The 24,833-nt window shown below is 28.5% G+C and overlaps 1 protein-coding gene across 1 annotated transcript in view; it reads right to left on the bottom strand.

Annotated features, from left to right (window-relative positions):
- LOC130242042 (CD276 antigen homolog) overlaps positions 1–18,160 on the bottom strand; it is a 29,219-nt gene extending 11,059 nt beyond the window's left edge. Inside the window, exons 1-3 of the mRNA XM_056474061.1 lie at positions 18,051–18,160; positions 6,331–6,400; positions 597–640 (exon numbers count right to left, since the gene is read on the bottom strand). Of these exons, the coding sequence (XP_056330036.1) occupies positions 597–640; positions 6,331–6,353 (67 nt within the window). The 5' untranslated portion in view covers positions 6,354–6,400; positions 18,051–18,160. The remainder of the gene's footprint in view (positions 1–596; positions 641–6,330; positions 6,401–18,050) is intronic.
- Positions 18,161–24,833: the final 6,673 nt, after the last annotated feature.

Raw genomic sequence — 24,833 nt, 5'->3', positions numbered from 1 at the left:
AAATGGGTAAACCCTATGGTTTGAAGTATAGTAGCAAAGTATACTAGCAAACTTCATATGACAATTAATGAGTATTTTGGGGCCAAGCTGTGATCGTAGATTCTATTAATCTCTCGTTATTAAAATATATTTTTGTTTTGTTATATAAACTGTTCAATTAAACTGAAAAACCCTGTTCACCCATAATAGATCTTTCTAGGAATAATTTTAATAAAATTTCTTGTCTTTATTCCATTATCATAGATTTCTCTGGTATGCCCCATGTGTATATAATTGTGTGTGTGGGCGTGTGTGTTTCAATCAGGGTGCTTCTCTGTGACTTATCTGAGTGGTTTAAGAGTCCTTTTCTTACTGTCCGAGTTTTACTTCCTTGTTCTTTTACATTTTTTGCTAGGGAGGTGAATCCCCCACCTACACTCACTTCTAGTAACTCAGCCCTAAATCCACACTCATCCACAATGCTTTTCTTTCCATCTTCACTAAACCAGAAGCTTTACACCGTTCAATATGTGTCCAGCTTTATAGCTACTGACCATTGCGAGTTAAATGTGAAATGCACAAGTTCCTGCAATCAAACAGTCAAAAGGTCAGCTTACCTTGTGTAGCGGACACAGGAACCAAAGTCACGACCAAGGCCAAGCTGTCAAAAACACACAAGAGTGAACAATTACAGACTTACACACAATCATGTGCATTAGCATACTGAAAAAATCCCATGACTCATGTATTGTGTTTTAAAAGAAAAATAGATGCAAAATCAAGGCCTCGTTGCAAGCTGATTGCCTGGTTTGTATATAGTGTTTAATAACAGTATATGCACTGTAAAACCCAAAAAGTTAAGGTAACTCAAACCATTTAAAGAAACAATTGCAAAAAAAAACACTTAAGTTCAAAAACTAATCCTAATGAGTACTGTGAACTTAATCCATTTGAGTAAATGAAGCAATTTGAGCACATAAAGCCCAATAAATGAAGAGAACTCAAATTAACTGAGTACTGTAAAACTCAATAAGTTGAGGCAACTCAAACCGTTTCAGCAAACCGATTGCTACAAACCATTTGACTTAAACTAATCTATATGAGTACTGTGAACTTACTCCAGTTAAGTTGAAGTAATGAGGTATTTAATTAACTCATTACCTTCAACACTGTGTTCAAAACTCTTTTCAAATGAGTAGAATTAACTTTAGTAAATTTTGAGTTAACTACACTCATTTCATTTGATAAAGTTGACTGTTGTGTTTCAGTGTGGTTATGAACAACATTTCATGGAACAATTTGATTTAACAAAAGCTCTTTAGATTTTTAAGTTTTAGAATTTCAAATGCACTTCTAAGAGCTTTTAGAATATTTAAACGTCTGTTTTTAGAACTTTTAGAATTTTGTAATTCCTTTTGAAGTATTTTGAAGACTTCTTAGAATTAAAATGTTTTTAGAACTTTTAACTTCAAATTTTAAATGACATTTTTAAGGTAGCTGCTTTTAGAATTTTAATTTAAGACACTTTAAAATTACTCTTGTTAAAACTTCTACATTTTAATTTTAAATTAAAATATGCTTTTAGAAGTCTAATATTTCTCCTTTAAGAGCTTTTTAGAATATTTTTTTATAACTTTTAAATAAAAATTTTAAATCAACGTTATTTAAAGTAGGTGCTTTTAGAATATTTTTTTTCTTTAAGAGACTTTAAAATCCCCCTTTTTAGAACATTTAGAATTTTTTAACTTTTAAAAGTTTTCAGAATTTTTTAATACTCTACATTTTTTTTATTTTAGAATGTTTTTTTTAGAACTTTTAGAATTCACTCCTTTAAGAGCTTTTAAATGTTTTTAGAACATCAATTTTTTAATTTCTAATTAAAATACGAATATTTTCGAATTTTTAAATGTCTTCTTTAAAAGCTTTTTAAAATTAAAATGTTTTTTATAGATTTTAAATAAAAAATATACAGCAAATCAACATTCTTTAAGTAGCTGCTTTTAGAATAAATTTTTCTTTTCTTTTAAGAGACATTAAAAAGCTCTCTTTTTAGAACGCTTAGATTTTGAAACTTCATTAATATTTTAGAATGGCTTTTCTAGAACTTTTAGAACTCAATCCTTTAAGAGCTTTTTAAAGTTAAATGTTTTTAGAACTTCTATGTGTTTTTAGCACTTTTAAATAAAAATTTTAAATACAATTTATTTTAAATTAGTTGCATTTAGATTGTTTTTCTTTTAAGAGATTTGAAAAGTAAAATGTTTTTAGAACTTCTACATTTAAATTTAAAATTAGATTTTAAAATTTTGACATTTCTGCTTTTTATAAAACTTTAAAATTTAAATTTTTATAAAATTTCTTTTAAAGTTGTTGCATTTAGATTTTTTTCTATTAAGAGACTTGAAAAATTACTCTTTTTAGTACATTTAGAACTTTGAAATTCATCTATTTAATGTTTTTAGAATTCTGAAAAAAAAATGCACAAAAGCACACACATCACTTTAATTGGGCAAACATATATATTCAAAAAGGCAGCAACGCCAAAGCTCCAAAAAGAATTCTAAAATCACTACTTTAATAGTTTTACAATTTTAAAATGTAGAAGTTCTAAAAACATTTTACTTTTAAAAGTGACTTCTAAAAGAATGCTAAAAGTTCTTAAAAAGCCATTCTAAAATTGTAAAACTCTTAACAGGGTGATTTTAGAATTCTGAAAACTAAAAAGAAGAATTTTTAAATTCTAAATGATTTAAAAAGGGTGACTTTAGAGTCTCTTAAATTAAAATTCTTAAAGCAGCTACTTTAAAAAAATGCAGTAATTTTTTTTTTTAAGTTTTTAAAAAATATATAATGGATTGAGTTCTAAAAGTTCTAAAAAGTAATTCTAAAATATTACAGAAATTGCTTTTCTAGAACTGTTAGAATTGACAAGTCTCTCCTTTAAGAGCTTCTTAAAGTAAAATGTTTTTTTTATTTCTTTTAAATTTTAATTTTAAATTGAAATATGTTTTTAGAATTTGTTTCCATAAAGAGATTTTCAATTTAAAAAAACTTAAAAATCACCTTTTTTAACTTTTAGAATTGGGAATTTCTCTTTTTAATGTTTTCATAATTTTTAAATCACTCCTTTATTTAGAGTTCTAAAATAGCTGCTCTCTTTTAAGAATTTGTTTAAATGTTCAAATAAATCTTTTTTAGATGTTTTAGAGTTTTGAAATTCCTATTTTACTTTTATTTTATGAGGAATCTTTGTTTAGATCATTTTAGGATGTTTTTAAAATCACTTCAAGAGTTTTTTTATTCATATTTTTTAATAGCTTAAAAAATGTAAAAATCCTGCTTTTAGAACTTTTATTTTCAAAGGGACAGTTAACTCAAAAAGGTTAAAATTATTAGCTCGAGTAGATAAAAACTGTATGTGTTTCTTTCTGCTGCTGCAAATTAAAATAAATCTTGATGAAAGTGTGCAACCAAACAATTGCTGCTGGTTCCCATAGACTTCCAGCATATAGAAAAGCCTTGGAAGTTGGGACGGACCAGCAATTGTTTAATTACAAACACTGTAAATCTATGTGTGTGTGTGTGTGTGTGTGTGTGTGTGTGTGTGTGTGTGTGTGCGCGCGCATGTATGCATGTGTGTGCGTGTGCTTGTGTTCTTCATGTTGTGGAGACCAATTGTCCTCAAAGTGGGGAATTTTTTTGTCCACATGAGTAAATCAGCTCATAAATCACACAGAATTAACTATTTTGAAGATGTAAAAATGCTGATTGTTTGCTGTGAAGGTTGGTTTAGGGGTAGAGTTGTGGTGTGGGGGAAACAATATACACTTTGTTCAGTATAAAAATCATTACGTCTTTGGGAAGTCCCCATAAAAATAGTTGTTTGTGTGTATGTGTGTTTAATGAGGATTCCCATTGATTTCGAAGGTAATTTTTTGTCGTAATTTGTTCATTTTTTGGATGAACTATCCCTTTAATAATGCAATTGAGGTATAGGTTTGTTTTATATTCGCCCATTTGTTCAGTGACAGTATATGGTATACCCTATATGGTACTTTGAATACTGGGTCTGAAATAGCATGCAAGTATGACTTGAAACAACATTAGCACTATTCATTTGACTGTGAACAATGTTATACTTTGATTGTCATTGATTTTACTATTAAGAATTTGCAAATAATTATATTATTAAGAAGAAAGCCCCGATGTGTGAATAGAAAAGTTCACCTCAATACAAAAACATGCATGTTGTTCAGAAGTCGATGCATGCGTCTATTTAATCCATCTCACTTCCTCAAACGTAAACCTACAGTATAGAAACTAATACGATCAGTATTATTAAGAGGATGTCAGCGGTATGCATCATGCACGTCTGAATATTAAGTGTTTTGTTTTTTTATTAGCATTATGAAATGACGCACACATCATCGTCAATGCAGTGAAATGTTGAACTGAAACAGAAGGTCTGTGTACGACTTCAGTTTAAAAAAAAAAATGCAGTCCTCTACTACACTAGCGTCCTGATGTGACCTTTAAAATGCAACAAACTCCCTCACATCGACGCAGAAGGTGCTCACTTTTCAACCTAGAAATATGCCTGGAGCAAAACGATTTCCTTGTGCATGTGGATGGATCTAAAAATAAACAGAAATGCAAACACAGGCTCGCCAGACACACTTTAACGTCAACTTCCCCCTTAGTTCAACAAATTGAGCTAAAGTTGGTTTTATATTCACACATTCGTTCAGTGACAACTTGTAACATGCTCTCCATGATACTTTAAATATTCGGCCTGAAATCACACGTAAGGATGACTTAAGAGCAACATTAGCACTGTTTAATTCACTGTAAACAATGTCCTTTGATAGTCATTGGCTGCTAATATGACTTAAAAACATTAGCACTATTTATTTGACCAAACACAATGTGCTTTGATAGTCATTGGCAGCTAATATGACTTGAAAACAACATTAGCACTATTTATTTGACCAAACACAATGTGCTTTGATATTTATTGGCTGCTAATATGATTTGAAATCAACATTAGCACTATTATTTGACTGTAAACAATGTACCTTGATAGCAATCAGCAGCTAATATGACTTGAAATCAACATTGGCACTATTTATTTGACTGTAAAAATGGACTTTAATAGCCATCAACTGCTAATATGACATGAAATCAACATTAGCACTACTTAACTCACAGTAAACAATGTACTTTGATAGCCATTGGCTGTCAATATGACTTGAAATCAACATTAACACTATTATTTGACTGTAAACAATGTACCTTGATAGCACTCAGCTGCTAATATGACTTGAAATCAACATTAGCACTATTTATTTGGCTGTAAACAATATACTTTGATAGCCATTGGCTGCTAATATGACTTGAAATCAACATTAACACTATTATTTGACTGTAAACAATGTACCTTGATAGCAATAAGCTGCTAATATGACTTGAAATCAACATTAGAACTATTTATTTGACTGTAAAAATGGACTTTAATAGCCATCAACTGCTAATATGACATGAAATCAACATTAGCACTACTTAACTCATAGTAAACAATGTACTTTGATAGCTATTGGCTGCTAATATGACTTAAAATGAACATTAGCACTATTTATTTGACCAAAAGCAATGTACTTGGATAGCCATTGGCTGCTGAAATGACTTGAAATCAACATTAGCACTATTTATTTGACTGTAAAAATGGACTTTTAATAGCCATCAACTGCTAATATGACATGAAATCAATATTAGCACTACTTTATTCACTGTAAACAATGTACTTTGATAGCCATTGGCTGCTAATAGGATTTGAAATCAACATTAGCACTAATTATTTGGCTGTAAACAATGTACTTTGATAGTCATCGGCTGCTAATATGACTTGACACCAAAATTAGCACTAATTAATGCACTATAAACAATGTACTTTGATAGTCATTGGCTGCTAATATGACTTGAAATCAACATAAGCACTACTTAATTCAGAATAAACAATGTACTTGGATAGTCATTAGATGCTAATATGATTTTACTCTTCATAATTTGCGAAAATTACTTGTCAGAACTTATATTATTAAGGAGAAAGTCCCAATGTGTGACTATAAAACCTCAGTGTTTGACGAACAACTGATCCAACCTCCACAGTAAGTTTCTATTTTGTTCCCCAGAAGCTGCTGAGCTCACAAACTAAACACACGTTTCTCTCAAAAACACATGCCAGTGACTGGATTTAAAGACGTTAGATCATCCGGACTGTCTTCAGCTAACACACAATGCTGTATGTGTGGCTGAGAATGTGTATTTAAAGTTTTAAACAGCAGAAAGACTTACAGAAAGCAGGCTGTGTTCTCCATCCTCTCTTCATCTGTCTGTGTTTGATGTTTGAAAGAGGAACATACGTCTAGAAAGGGAGAGAGAAGGTGATGTCATGCCGTTGTCATATCGATACTGAGAGGGAAATCCCATGGGACACACCCACTGACACACACACCTAAACTATTTCTCGAGTAATACTCTGAGTGAAAAGAAACTGATTGTAGTGTGTAGACAGACGACGTGACAGTCAACAAACTCTTATGATAAGAACCATTAACCAACATTAAGCAATGCTGTATGTGTTTATCTCTGTCAGTAGTTAATAGTAGTAAGGAATTCATTCAATCCCTGCTGAAAAAAAACTGCTTAAACCAGCCTAAGCTGGTTGGTTGGTTTTAGCTGGTTGACCAGCCTGGTTTTAGATGGGTTTTGGCCATTTCCAGCCTGGTCTTAGCTGGTCAGGCTGGGAAATGACCAGCTAAAACCACATTGACCAGCCTGGTTTAAGCTGGACATAGCTGGTTTTGGCTGGGCTCCCAGCCTGGTTAGGCTGGTCAAGCTGGCTTTAGCTGGTCATCTTCCAGCCTGACCAGCTAAGACCAGGCTGGAAATGGCTGGAAACCAGCCTGGAAATGGCCAAAACCCCTCTAAAACCAGGCTGGTCAACCAGCTAAAACCAGCTAACCAGCCTAGGCTGGTTTAAGCTGTTTTTTCAGCAGGGATAGTAGTTAATTAATAAAACAATGGTTAATTATTTAGTTATCTCTGGTCTACACTGTAAAATATATGCGTAAATTAGCAGTTTTCCCCCTTTTTTTATTCCCCCAGTTTATTTTTGCTTTTGAATTGCATTATGGGAGCTTGATCTTTCTTCACGACAACTTTTAACCTTGATAACCCTACTGAAAAAACAGCTTATACCAACCTAGGCTGGTTGGCTGGTTTTAGTTGGTTGACTAGCCTGATTTTAGAGGGGTTTTGGCCACTTCCAGGCTGGTTTCCAGCCATTTCCAGCCTGGTCTTAGCTGTTCGGGCTTGAAAATGACCAGCTAAAAGCTGACCAGCTATGTCTATTAGCTGGACATAGCTGGTGTGGGTGGGCTCCCAGCCTGGCTAGGCTGGTCAAGCTGGTTTTAGCTGGTCATCTCTAGGGCCAGACGGAATCTGCTGACGTTTTTTGCCATTTCTGCTGAGAATTTTGGTAAAAATCTACGGATTTCTGCGGATTTATTTTGGGAGTATCATAACTAAAACCTTAATATGTGAAATAAAAAAAATATCTTTTAAACTTTTATTTAATGTTTAAAATGCAAATCCAATTAGATCCACTTTATTTGGTAAATAAAGCAAGTCTCTTATATAATAAAAGACAGAAAATATTACTGTACAAACTGCATTGTACATAAATCAGATGAACATTTTGATATTAGTCAATAATATTACTGTAATTAATTAAAAAACTGAATAAATATAGATTTACACACATTTACTCAAGTAAATAAACAGAATTATTGATGGGCTACAAATCTGCGGAATTCAGCGGAAATCTACAGGAAAGACTGCGGAATTCTGCGCATGCAGATTCCATGTGGGCCTAGTCATCTCACAGCTTGACCAGCTAAGACCAGGCTGGAAATGGCTGGAAACCAGCCTGGAAGTGGCCAAAACCCCTCTAAAACCAGGCTGGTTGACCAGCTAAAACCAGCTAACTAGCCTAGGCTGGTTAAGGTTGTTTTTTTCAGTAGGGAAGTTTGAAAAGGTGTCTGTTATGAACATTTGTAATATTTTGCAGTGCTATATTGTCTGGGTTGCTGTTGTACATTACTCTACAAACACCTTGTAATAAACTACCAGAACATTTTCTGTTATTTTACACACTTATCTCTCTAGATATTATTTCTTACACAATATACTATTTCCATAAGTCAATAAAAGTCACTTTGTAAACCTCTAGAGATGTATTTTCAACATCAAAAGTCGACAGAGCAGAGATTAACATCCCATAATGCAATGCACAACTACAAACAAACCCAAAATACAGAAAAGGTTGAATAACAGATATATTTACAGTGTATGAAATAATGTTAGTAGATAGAGTTTTGGGTTTAGTAAATAGTGACATCAATCAATTAATCATGACTAATCGCATACAAAATCAAAGTTTGCATGTGTTTACACCATTTTGAGTGCTTATTGTAAAAAATATACAGTTGAAGTCAGAATTATTAGCCCCCAAATTTTTCCCCAAATTCTGTTCGACGGAGAGCAGATATCTTCAACACATTTCTAATCATAATAGTTTTAATAACTCATTTCTAATCACTGATTTATTTTATCTTTGTCATGATGACAGTAAATAATATTTGACTAGATATTCTTCAAGACACTTCTATACAGCTTAAAGTGACATTTAAAGGCTTAACTAGGTTAATTAGGTTAACTAGGCAGGTTAGGGTAATTAGGTAAGTTATTGTATAATGATGGTTTGTTCTGTAGACTATCGGAAAAAAAATATAGCTTAAAGGGGCTAATAATATTGACCTTAAAATAGTGTTTAAAAATTTAAATCTGCTTTAATTCTAGCCGAAATAAAACAAATAAGACTTTCCCTAGATGAAAAAATATTATCAGACATACTGTGAAAATTTCCTTGCTCTGTTAAACATCATTTGGGAAATATTTAAAAAAAATAAAAACATTCAAAGGGGGGCTAATAATTCTGACTTCAACTGTATGTGATTTCACTGGTAAAAATCTGTAACCTGGTTAATAGTAAAATTTCATATATGAAACTTACTATTAACCAGGTTACAGATTATACACAGTCATAGATATATATACACTAGATATCCCATACAGACCCTAAGCATGTGTCAATAGCGCCGCCACATTTGTACAGTGTTCCCAGGACAAATGTCAATCAACCGCACTATTCAAGACAGTGTGCCAATGTGAAGATGCTGAACGTTAGCGCTGTCTATGGGTGTAGTAATGAGCAAACAAAGAAAACAAAGCACAAAGGCAGAACATTTCAATGGTAAGATTTCGACTTTTACGATTTGAACTTTAGTGCTCAACAAGTCACGTTATTGAAGGCAAAGTAGAACCAACTTGCATTATATTCTAGGCTTATGCTAGTTTGGTTGAATAAATCAGCAAACAATGTAAATAAATTATGACAACAAGATGCTGCGGTGCTAGAAACTTGCAGTATCGTCAGCTAAGTGAACGAGTCGTTCATATAAGGCATTCATTCACAAACGAATAATTCCCTCCGTCAGAATGAGAAGTAAAAGCAGGAGAGGGGGTGTGTTTCAGCACATTTATTAGATCAAATTAAACAGGGAGGGTGGAAAATACTAGGCATGGGCCGGTATAAGATTCCGAGGGTATGATAACCTCGGATAAAAATATCACAGTTTCATGGTATCACGGTATTGTGATTACTGCTCTAATATATGCTCTTTTTAAATGTCTGAGTAAAAAACAAAAACCTTTTACTCTTTAAACACAATATATTTTATTTTGTGAAAGATTTACAATATTTTGGAGCAGTAAACATGTCAGGCTAAATAATTTAAATGAATTATTGACTTCTGCTGTCTTCATTTGTTTCAAAAACACAGATTTCTTTACAATTTAAAACAGCATCTTTGGAGATTTTGTCTGCTGGAGACACTGTTGTCCTAAAAACAACAAAAAAAAAATGTCAACAAAAAATATCACACATTCCTTAGGAACGGTATTACAGACAATTTTGACGGTTTTAAAACCTTGACTTTTCCAAACCGCGGTATACCTTGAAAACGGTTCTCGTCTCATGCCTAGATAATACACATCCATGCACACAAACACATGCTCTTTGTCGGCAATGTCCATGCGGTCACCTGTTCATCGATGTAAAAAAATGATGTAAAATGATAATTTTCGTGATTTAAAAAATGTTTTGACCACCGGGAAAACTCCCGATTCTAGATATGCATATATATGTATATCTCTGGTTCTGGATGGACAGTCCTCCACTGCATTCATTTAAAAGGAGTGCTACCCTGTACTAAATGGCGGCTCTATTGACGCATTCCTTCTGAATAGACAACAACATCTAATGTAAATATCTATGATATACGGTAAATAACCTTAAATTCACTTTCCCAGAATTCCTTGCATGATACTTTACTATTTAGAGCAAAATACAGTAATTTACTGCTAATTTTTTAAAACATTTTTCTAATGTTACTGTACTTTTTGACTGTTCATTTTTACATTGTCCTGCTTACATTGTCCAATGTTGGGTCAAATGTGGACAGGTAAGTTCACAGTTCATTATTTACTAACTAACTAAACTAAACTGGTTGTAAAAAGTAATGACAGAGGAAGCTAAACTGCAGTATATGGACAAATCCAACCATTGCATTACGACCACCTAGCATTTTTAGAGTGTAATAACGGTGCTTTATTATTACAGTGCTTTATTTTCATTAAGTCTGACCCAATGCTGGGTTATGACCATGCAGGAAATTCAAATAAACTAGACTAATATTAATATTCTAATAATAAATAATATACTAATAATGGTATTTAAATAAACTAGCACCAAAGTAATCTAAACAGTAACCTAAAGACGTCCGCTTCACTGGACCAGTTCATTATTTAAACTAAACTAAACTAAACTAAACTAAACTAAATTAAATTAAATTAAATTAAACTAAACTAAACTAAACTAAACTAAACTAAACTAATCTAATCTAAATTAAACTAAACTAAACTAAACTAAACTAAACTAAACTAAACTAAATTAAACTTAAACTAAACTAAACTAAACTAAACTAAACTAAACTAAACTAATCTAAATTAAATTAAACTAAACTAAACTGAACTAAACTAAACTAAACTAAACTAAATTAAACTAAACTAAACTAATCTAAACTAAATTAAACTAAACTAAACTAAACTAAACTAAACTAAACTAAACTAAATTAAATTAAACTAAACTAAACTAAACTAAACTAAACTAAACTAATCTAAATTAAACTAAACTAAACTAATCTAAAATAAACTAAACTAATCTAAACTAAACTAAATTAAACTAAATTAAACTAAACTAAACTAAACTAAACTAATCTAAACTAAACTAATCTAACTAAACTAACTAAACTAAACTAAACTAAACAACTAAATCTAAATAAACTAAATTAAATTAAACTAAACTAAACTAAACTAAACTAAATTAAATTAAACTAAACTAACTAAACTAAATTAAACTAAACTAACTATCTAAATTAAATTAAACTAAATAAACTAAACTAAACTAAACTAAACTAAACTAAACTAAATTAAACTAACTAAACTAAACTACAAACTAATCTAAATTAAACTAAACTAAACTAAACTAAACTAACTAAACTAAACTAAACTAAACTAATTAATTAAACTAAACTAACTAAACTAAACTAAACTAAACTAATCTAAATTAAACTAAACTAAACTAATCTAATAAACTAAACTAATCTAAAATAAACTAAATTAACTACCAAATTAAACTAAACTAAACTAAACTAAACTAATCTAAATTAAACTAAACTAAACTAATCTAAAATAAACTAAACTAATCTAAACTAAACTAAACTAAACTAAACTAAATTAAACTAAACTAAACTAAACTAAACTAAACTAATCTAAACTAAATTAAATTAAATTAAATTAAATTAAATTAAATTAAATTAAATTAAACTAAACTAAACTAAACTAAACTAAACTAAATTAAATTAAACTAAACTAAACTAAACTAAACTAATCTAAATTAAACTAAACTAAACTAAACTAAACTAATCTAATCTAATCTAATCTAATCTAAACTAAACTAAACTAAACTAAACTAAACTAAACTAAACTAATCTAAATTAAATTTAACTAAACTAAACTAAACTAAACTAAATTAAACTAAACTAAACTAAACTAAACTAAACTAAACTAAACTAAACTAAACTAAACTAAACTAAATTAAACTAAACTAAACTAAACTAAACTAATCTAAATTAAATTAAACTAAACTAAACTAAACTAAACTAAACTAAACTAAACTAAACTAAATTAAATTAAACTAAACTAAACTAAACTAAACTAAACTAAACTAAACTAATCTAAATTAAACTAAACTAAACTAAACTAAACTAATCTAAAATAAACTAAACTAATCTAAAATAAACTAAATTAAACTAAATTAAACTAAACTAAACTAAACTAAACTAAACTAATCTAAATTAAACTAAACTAAACTAATCTAAAATAAACTAAACTAAACTAATCTAAACTAAACTAAACTAAACTAAACTAAACTAAACTAAACTAAACTAAACTAAACTAAACTAAACTAATCTAAATTAAACTAAACTAAACTAATCTAAAATAAACTAAACTAATCTAAAATAAACTAAATTAAATTAAATTAAATTAAACTAAACTAAACTAAACTAATCTAAATTAAACTAAACTAAACTAAACTAATCTAATCTAATCTAATCTAATCTAATCTAAACTAAACTAAACTAAACTAAACTAATCTAAATTAAATTTAACTAAACTAAACTAAACTAAACTAAATTAAACTAAACTAAACTAAACTAAACTAAATTAAACTAAACTAAACTAAACTAATCTAAATTAAACTAAACTAATCTAAATTAAACTAAACTAAACTAAACTAATCTAATCTAATCTAATCTAATCTAATCTAAACTAAACTAAACTAAACTAAACTAATCTAAATTAAATTTAACTAAACTAAACTAACAAACTAAAACTAAACTAAACTAAAAACAACTAAACTAAATTAAACTAAACTAAACTAAACTAAACTAAACTAATCTAAATTAAATTAAACTAAACTAAACTAAACTAATCTAAATTAAATTAAACTAAACTAAACTAAACTAAACTAAACTAAACTAAACTAAATTAAATTAAACTAAACTAAACTAAACTAAACTAAACTAAACTAAACTAAACTAATCTAAATTAAACTAAACTAAACTAAACTAATCTAAAATAAACTAAACTAATCTAAATAAACTAAATTAAACAAATTAAACTAAACTAAACTAAACTAAACTAATCTAAATTAAACTAAACTAAACTAATCTAAAATAAACTAACTAAACTAATCTAAACAACTAAACTAAACTAAACTAAACTAAACTAAACTAACTAATCTAAATTAAACAAAAACTAAACTAATCTAAAATAACTAAACTAATCTAAAATAAACAATAAAAAATTAAACTAAACTAAACTAAACTAATCTAAATTAAACTAAACTAACTAAACTAAACTATCTAATCTAATCTAATCTAATCTAATCTAATCTAAACTAAACTAAACTAAACGAATCTAAATTAAATTTAACTAAACTAAACTAAACTAAACTAAACTAAACTAAATTAAACTAAACTAAACTAAACAAACTAAACAAACTAAACTAAATTAAACTAAACTAAACTAAACTAAACTAAACTAATCTAAATTAAATTAAACTAAACTAAACTAAACTAAACTAAACTAAATTAAATTAAACTAAACTAAACTAAACTAAACTAAACTAAACTAAACTAATCTAAATTAAACTAAACTAAACTAATCTAAAATAAACTAAACTAATCTAAAATAAACTAAATTAAACTAAATTAAACTAAACTAAACTAAACTAATCTAAATTAAACTAAACTAAACTAATCTAAAATAAACTAAACTAAACTAATCTAAACTAAACTAAACTAAACTAAACTAAACTAAACTAAACTAAACTAATCTAAATTAAACTAAACTAAACTAATCTAAAATAAACTAAACTAATCTAAAATAAACTAAATTAAACTAAATTAAACTAAACTAAACTAAACTAAACTAATCTAAATTAAACTAAACTAAACTAATCTAAAATAAACTAAACTAATCTAATCTAAACTAAACTAAACTAAACTAAACTAAACTAAACTAAACTAAATTAAATTAAACTAAACTAAACTAAACTAAACTAAACTAAATTAAACTAAACTAAACTAAACTAATCTAATCTAATCTAAACTAAACTAAACTAAACTAAACTAAACTAAACTAAACTAAACTAAACTAAACTAAACTAATCTAAATTAAACTAAACTAAACTAATCTAAAATAAACTAAACTAATCTAAAATAAACTAAATTAAACTAAATTAAACTAAACTAAACTAAACTAAACTAAACTAATCTAAATTAAACTAAACTAAACTAAACTAATCTAAAATAAACTAAACTAATCTAAACTAAACTAAACTAAACTAAACTAAACTAAATTAAATTAAACTAAACTAAACTAAACTAAACTAAACTAAACTAAACTAAACTAAACTAAACTAAACTAAACTAATCTAAATTAAACTAAACTAAACTAAACTAATCTAATCTAATCTAAACTAAACTAAACTAAACTAAACTAAACTAAACTAAACTAATCTAAATTAAACTAAACTAAACTAAACTAATCTAAATTAAACTAAACTAAACTAAACTAAACTAATCTAAATTAAATTTAACTAAACTAAACTAAACTAAACTAAACTAAACTAAACTAATCTAAATTAAACTAAACTAAACTAAACTAAACTAAACTAATCTAAATTAAATTTAACTAAACTAAACTAAACTAAACTAAACTAAACTAATCTAAATTAAACTAAACTAAACTAAACTAAACTAAACTAATCTAAATTAAACTAAACTAAACTAAACTAAACTAATCTAAATTAAATTTAACTAAACTAAACTAAACTAAACTAAATTAAACTAAACTAAACTAAACTAAACTAAACTAAACTAAACTAAACTAAACTAAACTAAATTAAACTAAACTAAACTAAACTAAACTAAACTAAACTAAACTAAACTAAACTAAATTAAACTAAACTAAACTAAACTAAACTAAATTAAACTAAACTAAACTAAACTAAACTAATCTAAATTAAACTAAACTAAACTAAACTAATCTAATCTAATCTAAACTAAACTAAACTAAACTAAACTAATCTAAATTAAACTAAACTAAACTAAACTAAACTAAACTAATCTAAATTAAACTAAACTAAACTAAACTAAACTAAACTAATCTAAATTAAATTTAACTAAACTAAACTAAACTAAACTAAACTAAACTAAACTAAACTAAACTAAACTAAACTAAACTAAACTAAACTAATCTAAATTAAACTAAACTAAACTAAACTAATCTAAATTAAACTAAACTAAACTAAACTAAACTAATCTAATTAAATTTAACTAAACTAAACTAAACTAAACTAAACTAAACTAAACTAATCTAAATTAAACTAAACTAAACTAAACTAAACTAAACTAATCTAAATTAAATTTAACTAAACTAAACTAAACTAAACTAAACTAAACTAATCTAAATTAAACTAAACTAAACTAAACTAAACTAAACTAATCTAAATTAAACTAAACTAAACTAAACTAAACTAATCTAAATTAAATTTAACTAAACTAAACTAAACTAAACTAAATTAAACTAAACTAAACTAAACTAAACTAAACTAAACTAAACTAAAACTAAACTAAACTAAACTAAATTAAACTAAACTAAACTAAACTAAACTAAACTAAACAAACTAAACTAAACTAAATTAAACTAAACTAAACTAACTAAAAAACTAATAACTAAACTAAACTAAACACTAATCTAAATTAAACTAAACTAAACTAAACTAATCTAATCTAATCTAAACTAAACTAAACTAAACTAACTAAACTAATCTAATTAAACTAAACTAAACTAAACTAAACTAAACTAATCTAAATTAAACAAACTAACTAAAAAACTAAACTAATCTAAATTAAATTTAACTAAACTAAACTAAACTAAACTAAATTAAACTAAACTAAACTAAATTAAACTAAACTAAACTAAACTAAACTAAACTAAACTAAACTAAACTAAACTAAACTAAACTAAATTAAACTAAACTAAACTAAACTAAATTAAATTAAACTAAATTAAATTAAACTAAACTAAACTAAACTAAACTAAACTAAACTAATCTAAATTAAACTAAACTAAACTAAACTAATCTAATCTAATCTAAACTAAACTAAACTAAACTAAACTAAACTAAACTAAACTAAACTAAATTAAACTAAACTAAACTAAACTAAACTAAACTAATCTAAATTAAACTAAACTAAACTAAACTAATTTAATCTAATCTAATCTAATCTAATCTAAACTAAACTAAACTAAACTAATCTAAATTAAATTTAACTAAACTAAACTAAACTAAACTAAACTAAACTAAATTAAACTAAACTAAATTAAATTAAACTAAACTAAACTAAACTAAACTAAACTAAACTAAACTAAACTAAACTAAACTAAACTAAACTAAACTAAACTAAACTAAACTAAACTGGTTGTAACAGTTCATGATAGATAAAACGAAACAGCACTATATAGACAAACCCAACCGTTGCTTTACGACAACCTAGCATTTTCTAGAGTGTGATAATGGTGCTTATTGGACATGGTGCCATCAATAGAGTTAACGTGTTAACAAAGGTTTGGCAGTGGGACCACATTTGCCTCCTTAACCAATCAATCACCAACTATACTCCCTAAAACTTATTTAACGTAGACCAGCCCTCGAGCACTGTTCTTCTCGTTCTCTCGATTCCCCCCGCACTCTCTCTATTTCCTAGCTTCTCATTAACAATCCTTATAACCCTCTCTTCCCTCCTAGGTTGAATCGGGGGTCCAATCACTCTACCAAAATATCACAGAGAGTCTCTGTGCATCATCGTAGGACGCCCAATCAACCTACCTACCTGTTCACTGTTTATAATCTTACCCCTGTTCCTCTTCATCCCACTGTTCCCTTACCATCCTTTTCATCCCTACAATAGAGTCTAGCTCAAAGTGTGGCGTGCCCATGCTGGTGAAATCTAAACTAAGTTAAGCTAGAGCTTTCAAACTAAACCAAACTATTGATGTTGGATTAAAATAGAATTTAAAAGCTTTAGAGCTGGCATTTTTAATCAACACTAAACAAAAACTGCTGCTTTACTATACACAACGAAAATGAAACTTTCATTTTTACTGCAGAAAGCAGCATTTGACTATAATGTAGACTTATCTAAACTCTCTACAGAGAAAATTTGGATAAACATACATTGCTGCTGCCTTATATTATTGTAATTGAATCAAATTAACATTCCTAGTCATCTCAACATCTTCTAACTAAACATATTAAACTAGAACTTACAAAAATGAAGCCTGATTAACTTACTAAAATGAGTTAAAGTAACATCAAAACATTTGCTGTCGTGACTTTTTGTCTGTCGTTTTTTAAAGTGTACAAATTAAATTACATTTTGAGCTTGTGTGTGAACAATGAAACCAAAAGCTTTACAAATAATCCACATAAAACTGAAACTGCTGTCAGATCTCACATTGAACTCTAAGAGAAAGCATAAGAAACAGACAAATGTATTAATACACATCTGACACGCTTCACGCCTTCACGCCACACAATCAAAGACTGAAGAAACCTACAAAACCACCAATCCACAAATCAGACCGTGCAGCAGACAAGTGTGTGAAAATGTCTGCGAAGGATGAAAAGCAGGAGTAATAAGATGAAGAGATGTGTTAGAAGGAAAAGGAGGGAGAAATAAAAACGAGAGAGCACTTACTGAAAGTTGTTTGTCCTCAAATGAGCTCCAGATGAAATGAAACACCCTCGACTGAACAGTTCCTTAAAGTGAAACTGTGAGCGAGAGTTGAGAGAGAGAGAGAGAGAGAGAGTGAGAGAGAGGAAGTGTACTTATTAACTCAGGTCATGTTTCAGAGAATACACAGCAATGAACACAAAGCTATTTAATGATATCGCATGTCAGATTTTAAAACAAGCAGACCTGTGTGAAAGTGATGTGCACTAAAAAGGGGAATTTCTCCAGACGAGATAACTTTGAGGAATGTTGGAAACCAGACAGTTTTGTGACCCACTGACTTATTTTAGGATGTAATACTATTGAAATACTATGGTAAAACAATGTAAGTTTGGTTCTTTGACATACAGTATATTTTTAATGTGTGTACGAACTTAGGAAAAACTTCATACATGAGGAATGTAGGAGAGTGAATGATGCGGAAATGAAAGTAAATGCTTTACAATGTCTACTGAACTGAGCTAAAGTTAGTAGTGAGTAAAACTAGACTGAACTTGTTGTTTTCCAGTGCAAATATGTAAACATTTGTCAATATTTTACTTGAGATTTTACAGAAACTGAGCTTTAGTCCCTTTTTATCTAAAAAATAATGTACTTTTTTTTTTTTATGATTTTAGGGCATTTTTGTTTGGACACTTTTAAAGAGGAAACAATTTTTTTGGAGAAGAAGAAAGGGATATGTACCTTTATACATAAATAAATAAATCAATATAAAACAAATATAAATAGATAAATAAAAATTAATAAATTGAATGGTAAATAATAAAAATAAAACAAAAAACTTAAAAATATACATTGAAAATGTATATAAATATAAATCTATAAAAACAAACAAAAACAAACAAACAAATAAATAAAATATATAAATAAATAAAAACACATAAATAAATAAAAGTAAACAAATAAACAAATAAATATAAAACAAATATAAATATATACATAACAATAAATAAATGAGAATAAATAAGTGGATGATAATATTAAAACATTTATAAATATAAAAAACAATAAATAACTAAAAATAAATAAATAAGTGGTAAATAATAATAACAATAATAATAATAAATAAAATAAAAATGAATAAATCTAAATAAAATAAACAAACAAATAAAAAAATATAAATAAATACAAATATATAAACAAATAAATAAATAAATGAATAAATAAAAAAAACATATATAGAAATATATAAATAACAATAAATAACTAAAAATAAATAAATACGTGGTAAATAATAATAACAATAATAATAATAAAATAAAAAATAAAAAAGAATAAATCTAAATAAAATAAACAAACAAATAAAAATATATAAATAAATAAAAATATATAAACAAATAAATAAATAAATGAATAAATAAAAAAACATATTTAGAAATATATAAATAACAATAAATAACTAAAAATAAATAAATAAATGGTAAAAAATAATAATTAAAAAAATTAAATAAATAAAAATGAAGACAAAATTATTATACAAAATTATCAAACTAATAAATATAAATATCAATTAAGTAAACAAACAAATAAAAATATATAAATCAATAAAAGTAAATAAATAAATATAAATGTAAAGTGTAAAAATACTTGGGTTGAGACAACATAAAGGAATAAAGTAACTTATTAGTTTTTACCAATTTAAGTGAATTGAACATAAAACAATTAAGTTGTCTCCCCCAAAAAACTCAAGAATTGTGTTGTTTCAACTCATTTTATATAAGTAGTTTAAACTTATCACAGTATTTCCTATTATGATTTGTTTTCCAGAGAATGTCTTATTTCTTTTAGCTTGATTTGCATTAAACAAAGTATTTAAAAAGTACAAAATTAAAACATCAATTTTATGAGACGCCTCATTTTTTTCTGATTATACAAACCACTGTTGTCCAATGACTTGCCTAATTAACCTAATTAAGCCTTTAAATGCCACTTTAAGCTGAATATTTCAAAAATAACTAGCAAAATATAAGTAATAAAGACAAACTAAATGAATATTCACCATAAACCTGCATGATTTAACTGTATTTTTGTTAGCTACACTTTATTAATTCTGCAAAAATTACATTTAGTCAATTAGCAGATGCTTTTATCCAAAAATGACTTATAAGTGAGCATAAAAAAGGATGTCATAAACATAAGATAATGATAATATTTTTATTTATGTTTTAAATAAATAAATAAATAAATGCTAAACAATAATACAAATTATAAAAATAAATAAATGCAAATAAAAATGAATGAAAACACATACAAATAATAAAAATATAAATAAAAATAATTAAATATTTGTATAATATTATAATATATTTGGGACAAGACAACAAGAAGCAATTAATTTAACTTATTAATTCCAACATTCATTTTATGTGCCTCCTTAATTTTTAAATTTGATTACACAAACCACTGTTGTCCAATGACTTGCCTAATTAACCAAATTAAGCCTTTAAATGTCACTTTAAGCTGAATACTTAAAAAATAACTAGCAAAATATAAGTATTAAAGACAAACTAAATGAATATTCACCATAGAGCTGCATGATTTAACTGTATTTTTGTTAGCTACACTATATTAATTCTGCAATCATTTACATTTAGTCATTTAGCACATGCTTTTATCCAAAAATGACTTATATATAGTGTTAGGGTAAGTTACTCCTGAAAGTAATGCATTACAATATTGAGTTACTCCCCAACAAAATAACTAGTTGCATGATGTGTTACGTTCCTTTTGAGTTACCTTTGCATTACTTTTCCTTACAGAGGCTTTACCTCTTTCAGAATTTGCAGGGGCTTTTTTTTTTAATGAAGGAGCTCTGATGTTGCCAAATCCCCCATGTGAATATCAGCTTCAGAAGTCATTTATTATAACTCGCTTACTTAAACAACAACTACAGCGTCACTGGGGAAATCCCGTATGAAAAGTAAATAAACGTGTGTGAGATGGCGTAAGTAAGAGATGACGTTACATGACATGCCTGAGCAATGATTATTTATTTTCTCGTATACCAAGCAAACAGCTTGGATTGGAAAACATTCCTTCTCATCATATCGCATTTTCACAAGAACTGCAACACCCACACATTACTGACAGCTGATGTGACGCTTACATGAAAAAACAGTGTTTCGTTATCAAGGTGCAAGTTTGAATGGATAGTTAATCCCCCCCCCCCCCCCCCCCCCCCCAAAAAAAAAATGTTATATTTAGTTATTGTTAACTCTGTCTTAAAGGTTTTTAAACCTGTATGAGTTTCTATTCTGTTTTGAACAAGAGTGAAATAATATTATATAGTTGCCATGCATATACTGTATGTGTACACTTGAAGTCAGAATTATTTGCCCTCCTGTGATTTTATTTTTTTAAATATTTCCCAAATTCTGTTTAACAGAGCAAGGAATTTTTCATAGTACTTCCTATAATATTTTTTCTTCTGGAGAAAGTCTTATTTGTTTTATTTCAGCTAGAATAAAAGCAGTTTTAAATTATATAATTTTATTATATAATATTATATATATATATATATATATATATATATATATATATATATATATATATATATATATATATATATATATATATATATATATATATATATATATAATATATATATAAAATCTCGCCCCTTTTCTCTCAATTGGTGAAGTTTGTTCCTTGCCACTGTCGCTACAGGTTTTAGGACTCTTGGAGCTGCTCATCAATGGATTTGCTATTCAGTGTTTGGACTCTCAGCAGTGAATATTACACCACACTGAACTGAACTAAACTTAAACTCTGAAAACTGGACTTACATTTACTAGAACTTCTATGTTGAGCGGCTTTGACACAATCTACAATGTAAAAGCGCTATAGAAATAAACATGAATTTAATTGAATATTTTATTCATGCCATGTGGAGTTTGAGGTTAGGATCTTGAGCTGAAGCATTGTGAGAGCGATCCCTTTAAGAATTTTACTCATATTTTTATCCTATATAGTTTGCATTCATGCATTTGAGATTGAATGCAAACTTTGGCACATTAGAGCACAATCTCAGACACTTTGTGTAATAGCATTTACACAAAGTCAAAATTAATAGCCCTCCATTCATTCATTTCTTTTCGGCTTAGTCCCTTTATTAATCAGGGGTCACCACAGCAGAATGAACCCATTTAAGTTTTGAAACAAAATGGTTTGAGTACTGTAAACTATATTGTGTCCCATACACATACAATTGAAATCAGAATTATTAGCCCCCCTTTAATTTTTTTTTCTTTTTTAAATATTTCCCAAATGATGTTTAACAGAGCAAGGAAATTTTCACAGTATGTCTGATATTTTTTCTTCTGGAGAAAGTCTTAATTGTTTTATTTCTGCTAGAATAAAAGCAGTTTTTAATATTTTAAAAAACATTTCAAGGTCAAAATGATTAGCCCCTTTCAATAGTCTATATCATTATACAATAACTTGCCTAATTACCCTAACCTGCCTAGTTAACCTAATTAACCTAGTTAAGCCTTTAAATGTCACTTTAAGCTGTATAGAAGTGTCTTGAAGAATATCTAGTCAAATATTATTTACTGTCATCATGGCAAAGATAAAATAAATCAGTTATTAGAAATGAGTTATTAAAACTGTTATGATTAGAAATGTATTGAAGAAATCTGCTCTCCGTTAAACAGAAAATGGGGGAAAAAAATAAACAGGGCGGCTAATAATTCAGGGGGCTAATAATTCTGACTTTAACTGTACATCATTTGTATTGATATCATCAAACTTTTAGAGTATTAGTAACTTAAATATTTTAAGTTCATTTATCAAATCACTATTAGTTCAATTAACTTAAACGAATAAAGTCCAAATAACTATATAGCAACTCAAACGGTTTAGTATTCCAGTTAACACTACAAATATAATTCATTAATTCATAACTCATTCGATTAGAGTTCTGCTTAATATAATCAGTTTATGAATTACTATAACTCTTTTTCATTGAGTCAAAGTAACTTTTTAAAATTATAAGGTCATTCATTCATTCATTTTATTTTTCAGCTTAGTCCCTTTATTAATCTGGGGTTGCCACACTTATGCACTTAACTTATGCAGCATATGTTTTACGCAGTGGATGCCCTTCCAGCTGCAACGCATCACTGGGAAACACCCATACACTCTCATTCACAGACATACACTATGGACAGTTTAGCTTACACTATTCACCTATGTCGCATGTCTTTAGACTTGTGGGGGAAACCGGAGCACCCGGAGGAAACTCACGCGAATACGGGGAGAACAAACATATAAGTTAAACTCACTTATTTCATTTAGTGATTTTCACAGTAAGGTTTTACAGTGTATTGGCTTTGCTTTGAATACAGTATATCATTTATATACCACAACACTGGTTTGTTCTGTAGAAAATAGGAAACATTATTGCTTAAGGGGGCTAATATTGATATTGATTCCAGCCAAAATAAAATAAATAAGACTTCATGTAGATAATACATATAGGAAACACTGTAAATATTAAATATCACTTGGGAAAAACATTTAAAAATAATAAAAAATTCAGGGCGATGCGGTGGCACAGTAGGTAGCGCTGTCGCCTCACAGCAAGAAGGTCCCTGGTTCGAGCCTTGGCTGGGTCAGTTGTCATTTCTGTGTGGAGTTTGCATGTTCTCCCTGTGTTGGTGTGGATTTCCTGCGGGTGCTCAGGTTTCCCCCACAAGTAGAAAGACATGCAGTACAGGTGAATTTGGTAAGCTAAAATTGACTATATTGTGTGTGTGTGTGTGTGTGTGTGTGTGTGTGTGTGTGTGTGTGAATGAGTGTGTATGGATGTTTCCCAGTGATGGGTTGCAGCTGGAAGGGAATCCGCTGTGTAAAACATATGCTGGATAAGTTGGTTCATTCCGCTGTGGAAACCCCAGATTAATAAAGGGACTAACCCGAAAAGAAAATGAATGAATAAATAAAAAATTCACAGGAGGGCGTATCATTTTTCAACTACTGTATAAAGACTACTGCTGGGCGACACGGTGGCTTAGTGATTAGCACTTTGGCCTCACCGCAAGAAGGTTGCTGGTTCGAGTCTCGGCTGGCCCAGTTGGCATTTCTGTGTGGAGTTAGCATGTTCTCCCCGTTGGCGTGGGTTTCCTCCGGGTGCTCCGGTTTCCCCCACAGTCCAAACACATGCGCTATAGGGGAATTGATTAACTAAATTGGCCATAGTGTACGAGTGTGAATGAGAGTGTATATGTGTTTCCCAGTGCTGGGTTGCAGCTGGAAGGGAATCCGCTCCGTAAAACATATGCTGGATAAGTTGGCGGTTCATTCTGCTGTGGCAACCCCTGATGAATAAAGGGACTAAGCCAGGGATGGGCAAACTCGATCCTGGAGGGCCGGTGTCCCTGCATAGTTTTGCACCAACCCTAATAGAACACACCTGCTTGTAGCTTTCTAGTGATCTTGAAGACACTAATTAGGGTGTTCAGGTGTGTCTGATTAGTGTTGGAGCAAAACTCTGCAGGGACACCGGCCCTCGAGGATCGAGTTTGCCCATGCCTGGACTAAGCCAAAGGAAAATGAATGAATGAATGAACAGACTACTGTCTGATTAGCTGATGTACTTTTTTAAATACTTGTAAGTCACTTACTGTAAAAACACCTACTAAATGAGTAAATGGAAATAGAAATAGAAATAGAAGGCTGTAGTAAAAACTTCAGTTTCATTTTCATGTTTATATTTAAGGTATCCTATTTCAAGTTTATTATTTC

This window comes from Danio aesculapii, chromosome 15 (assembly GCF_903798145.1).
Source record: "Danio aesculapii chromosome 15, fDanAes4.1, whole genome shotgun sequence".
NCBI classification, from domain to species: Eukaryota; Metazoa; Chordata; class Actinopteri; order Cypriniformes; family Danionidae; genus Danio; species Danio aesculapii.
Note: the sequence above shows the minus strand (reverse complement) of the source record. Positions and strands in the feature narration are given on the sequence as shown.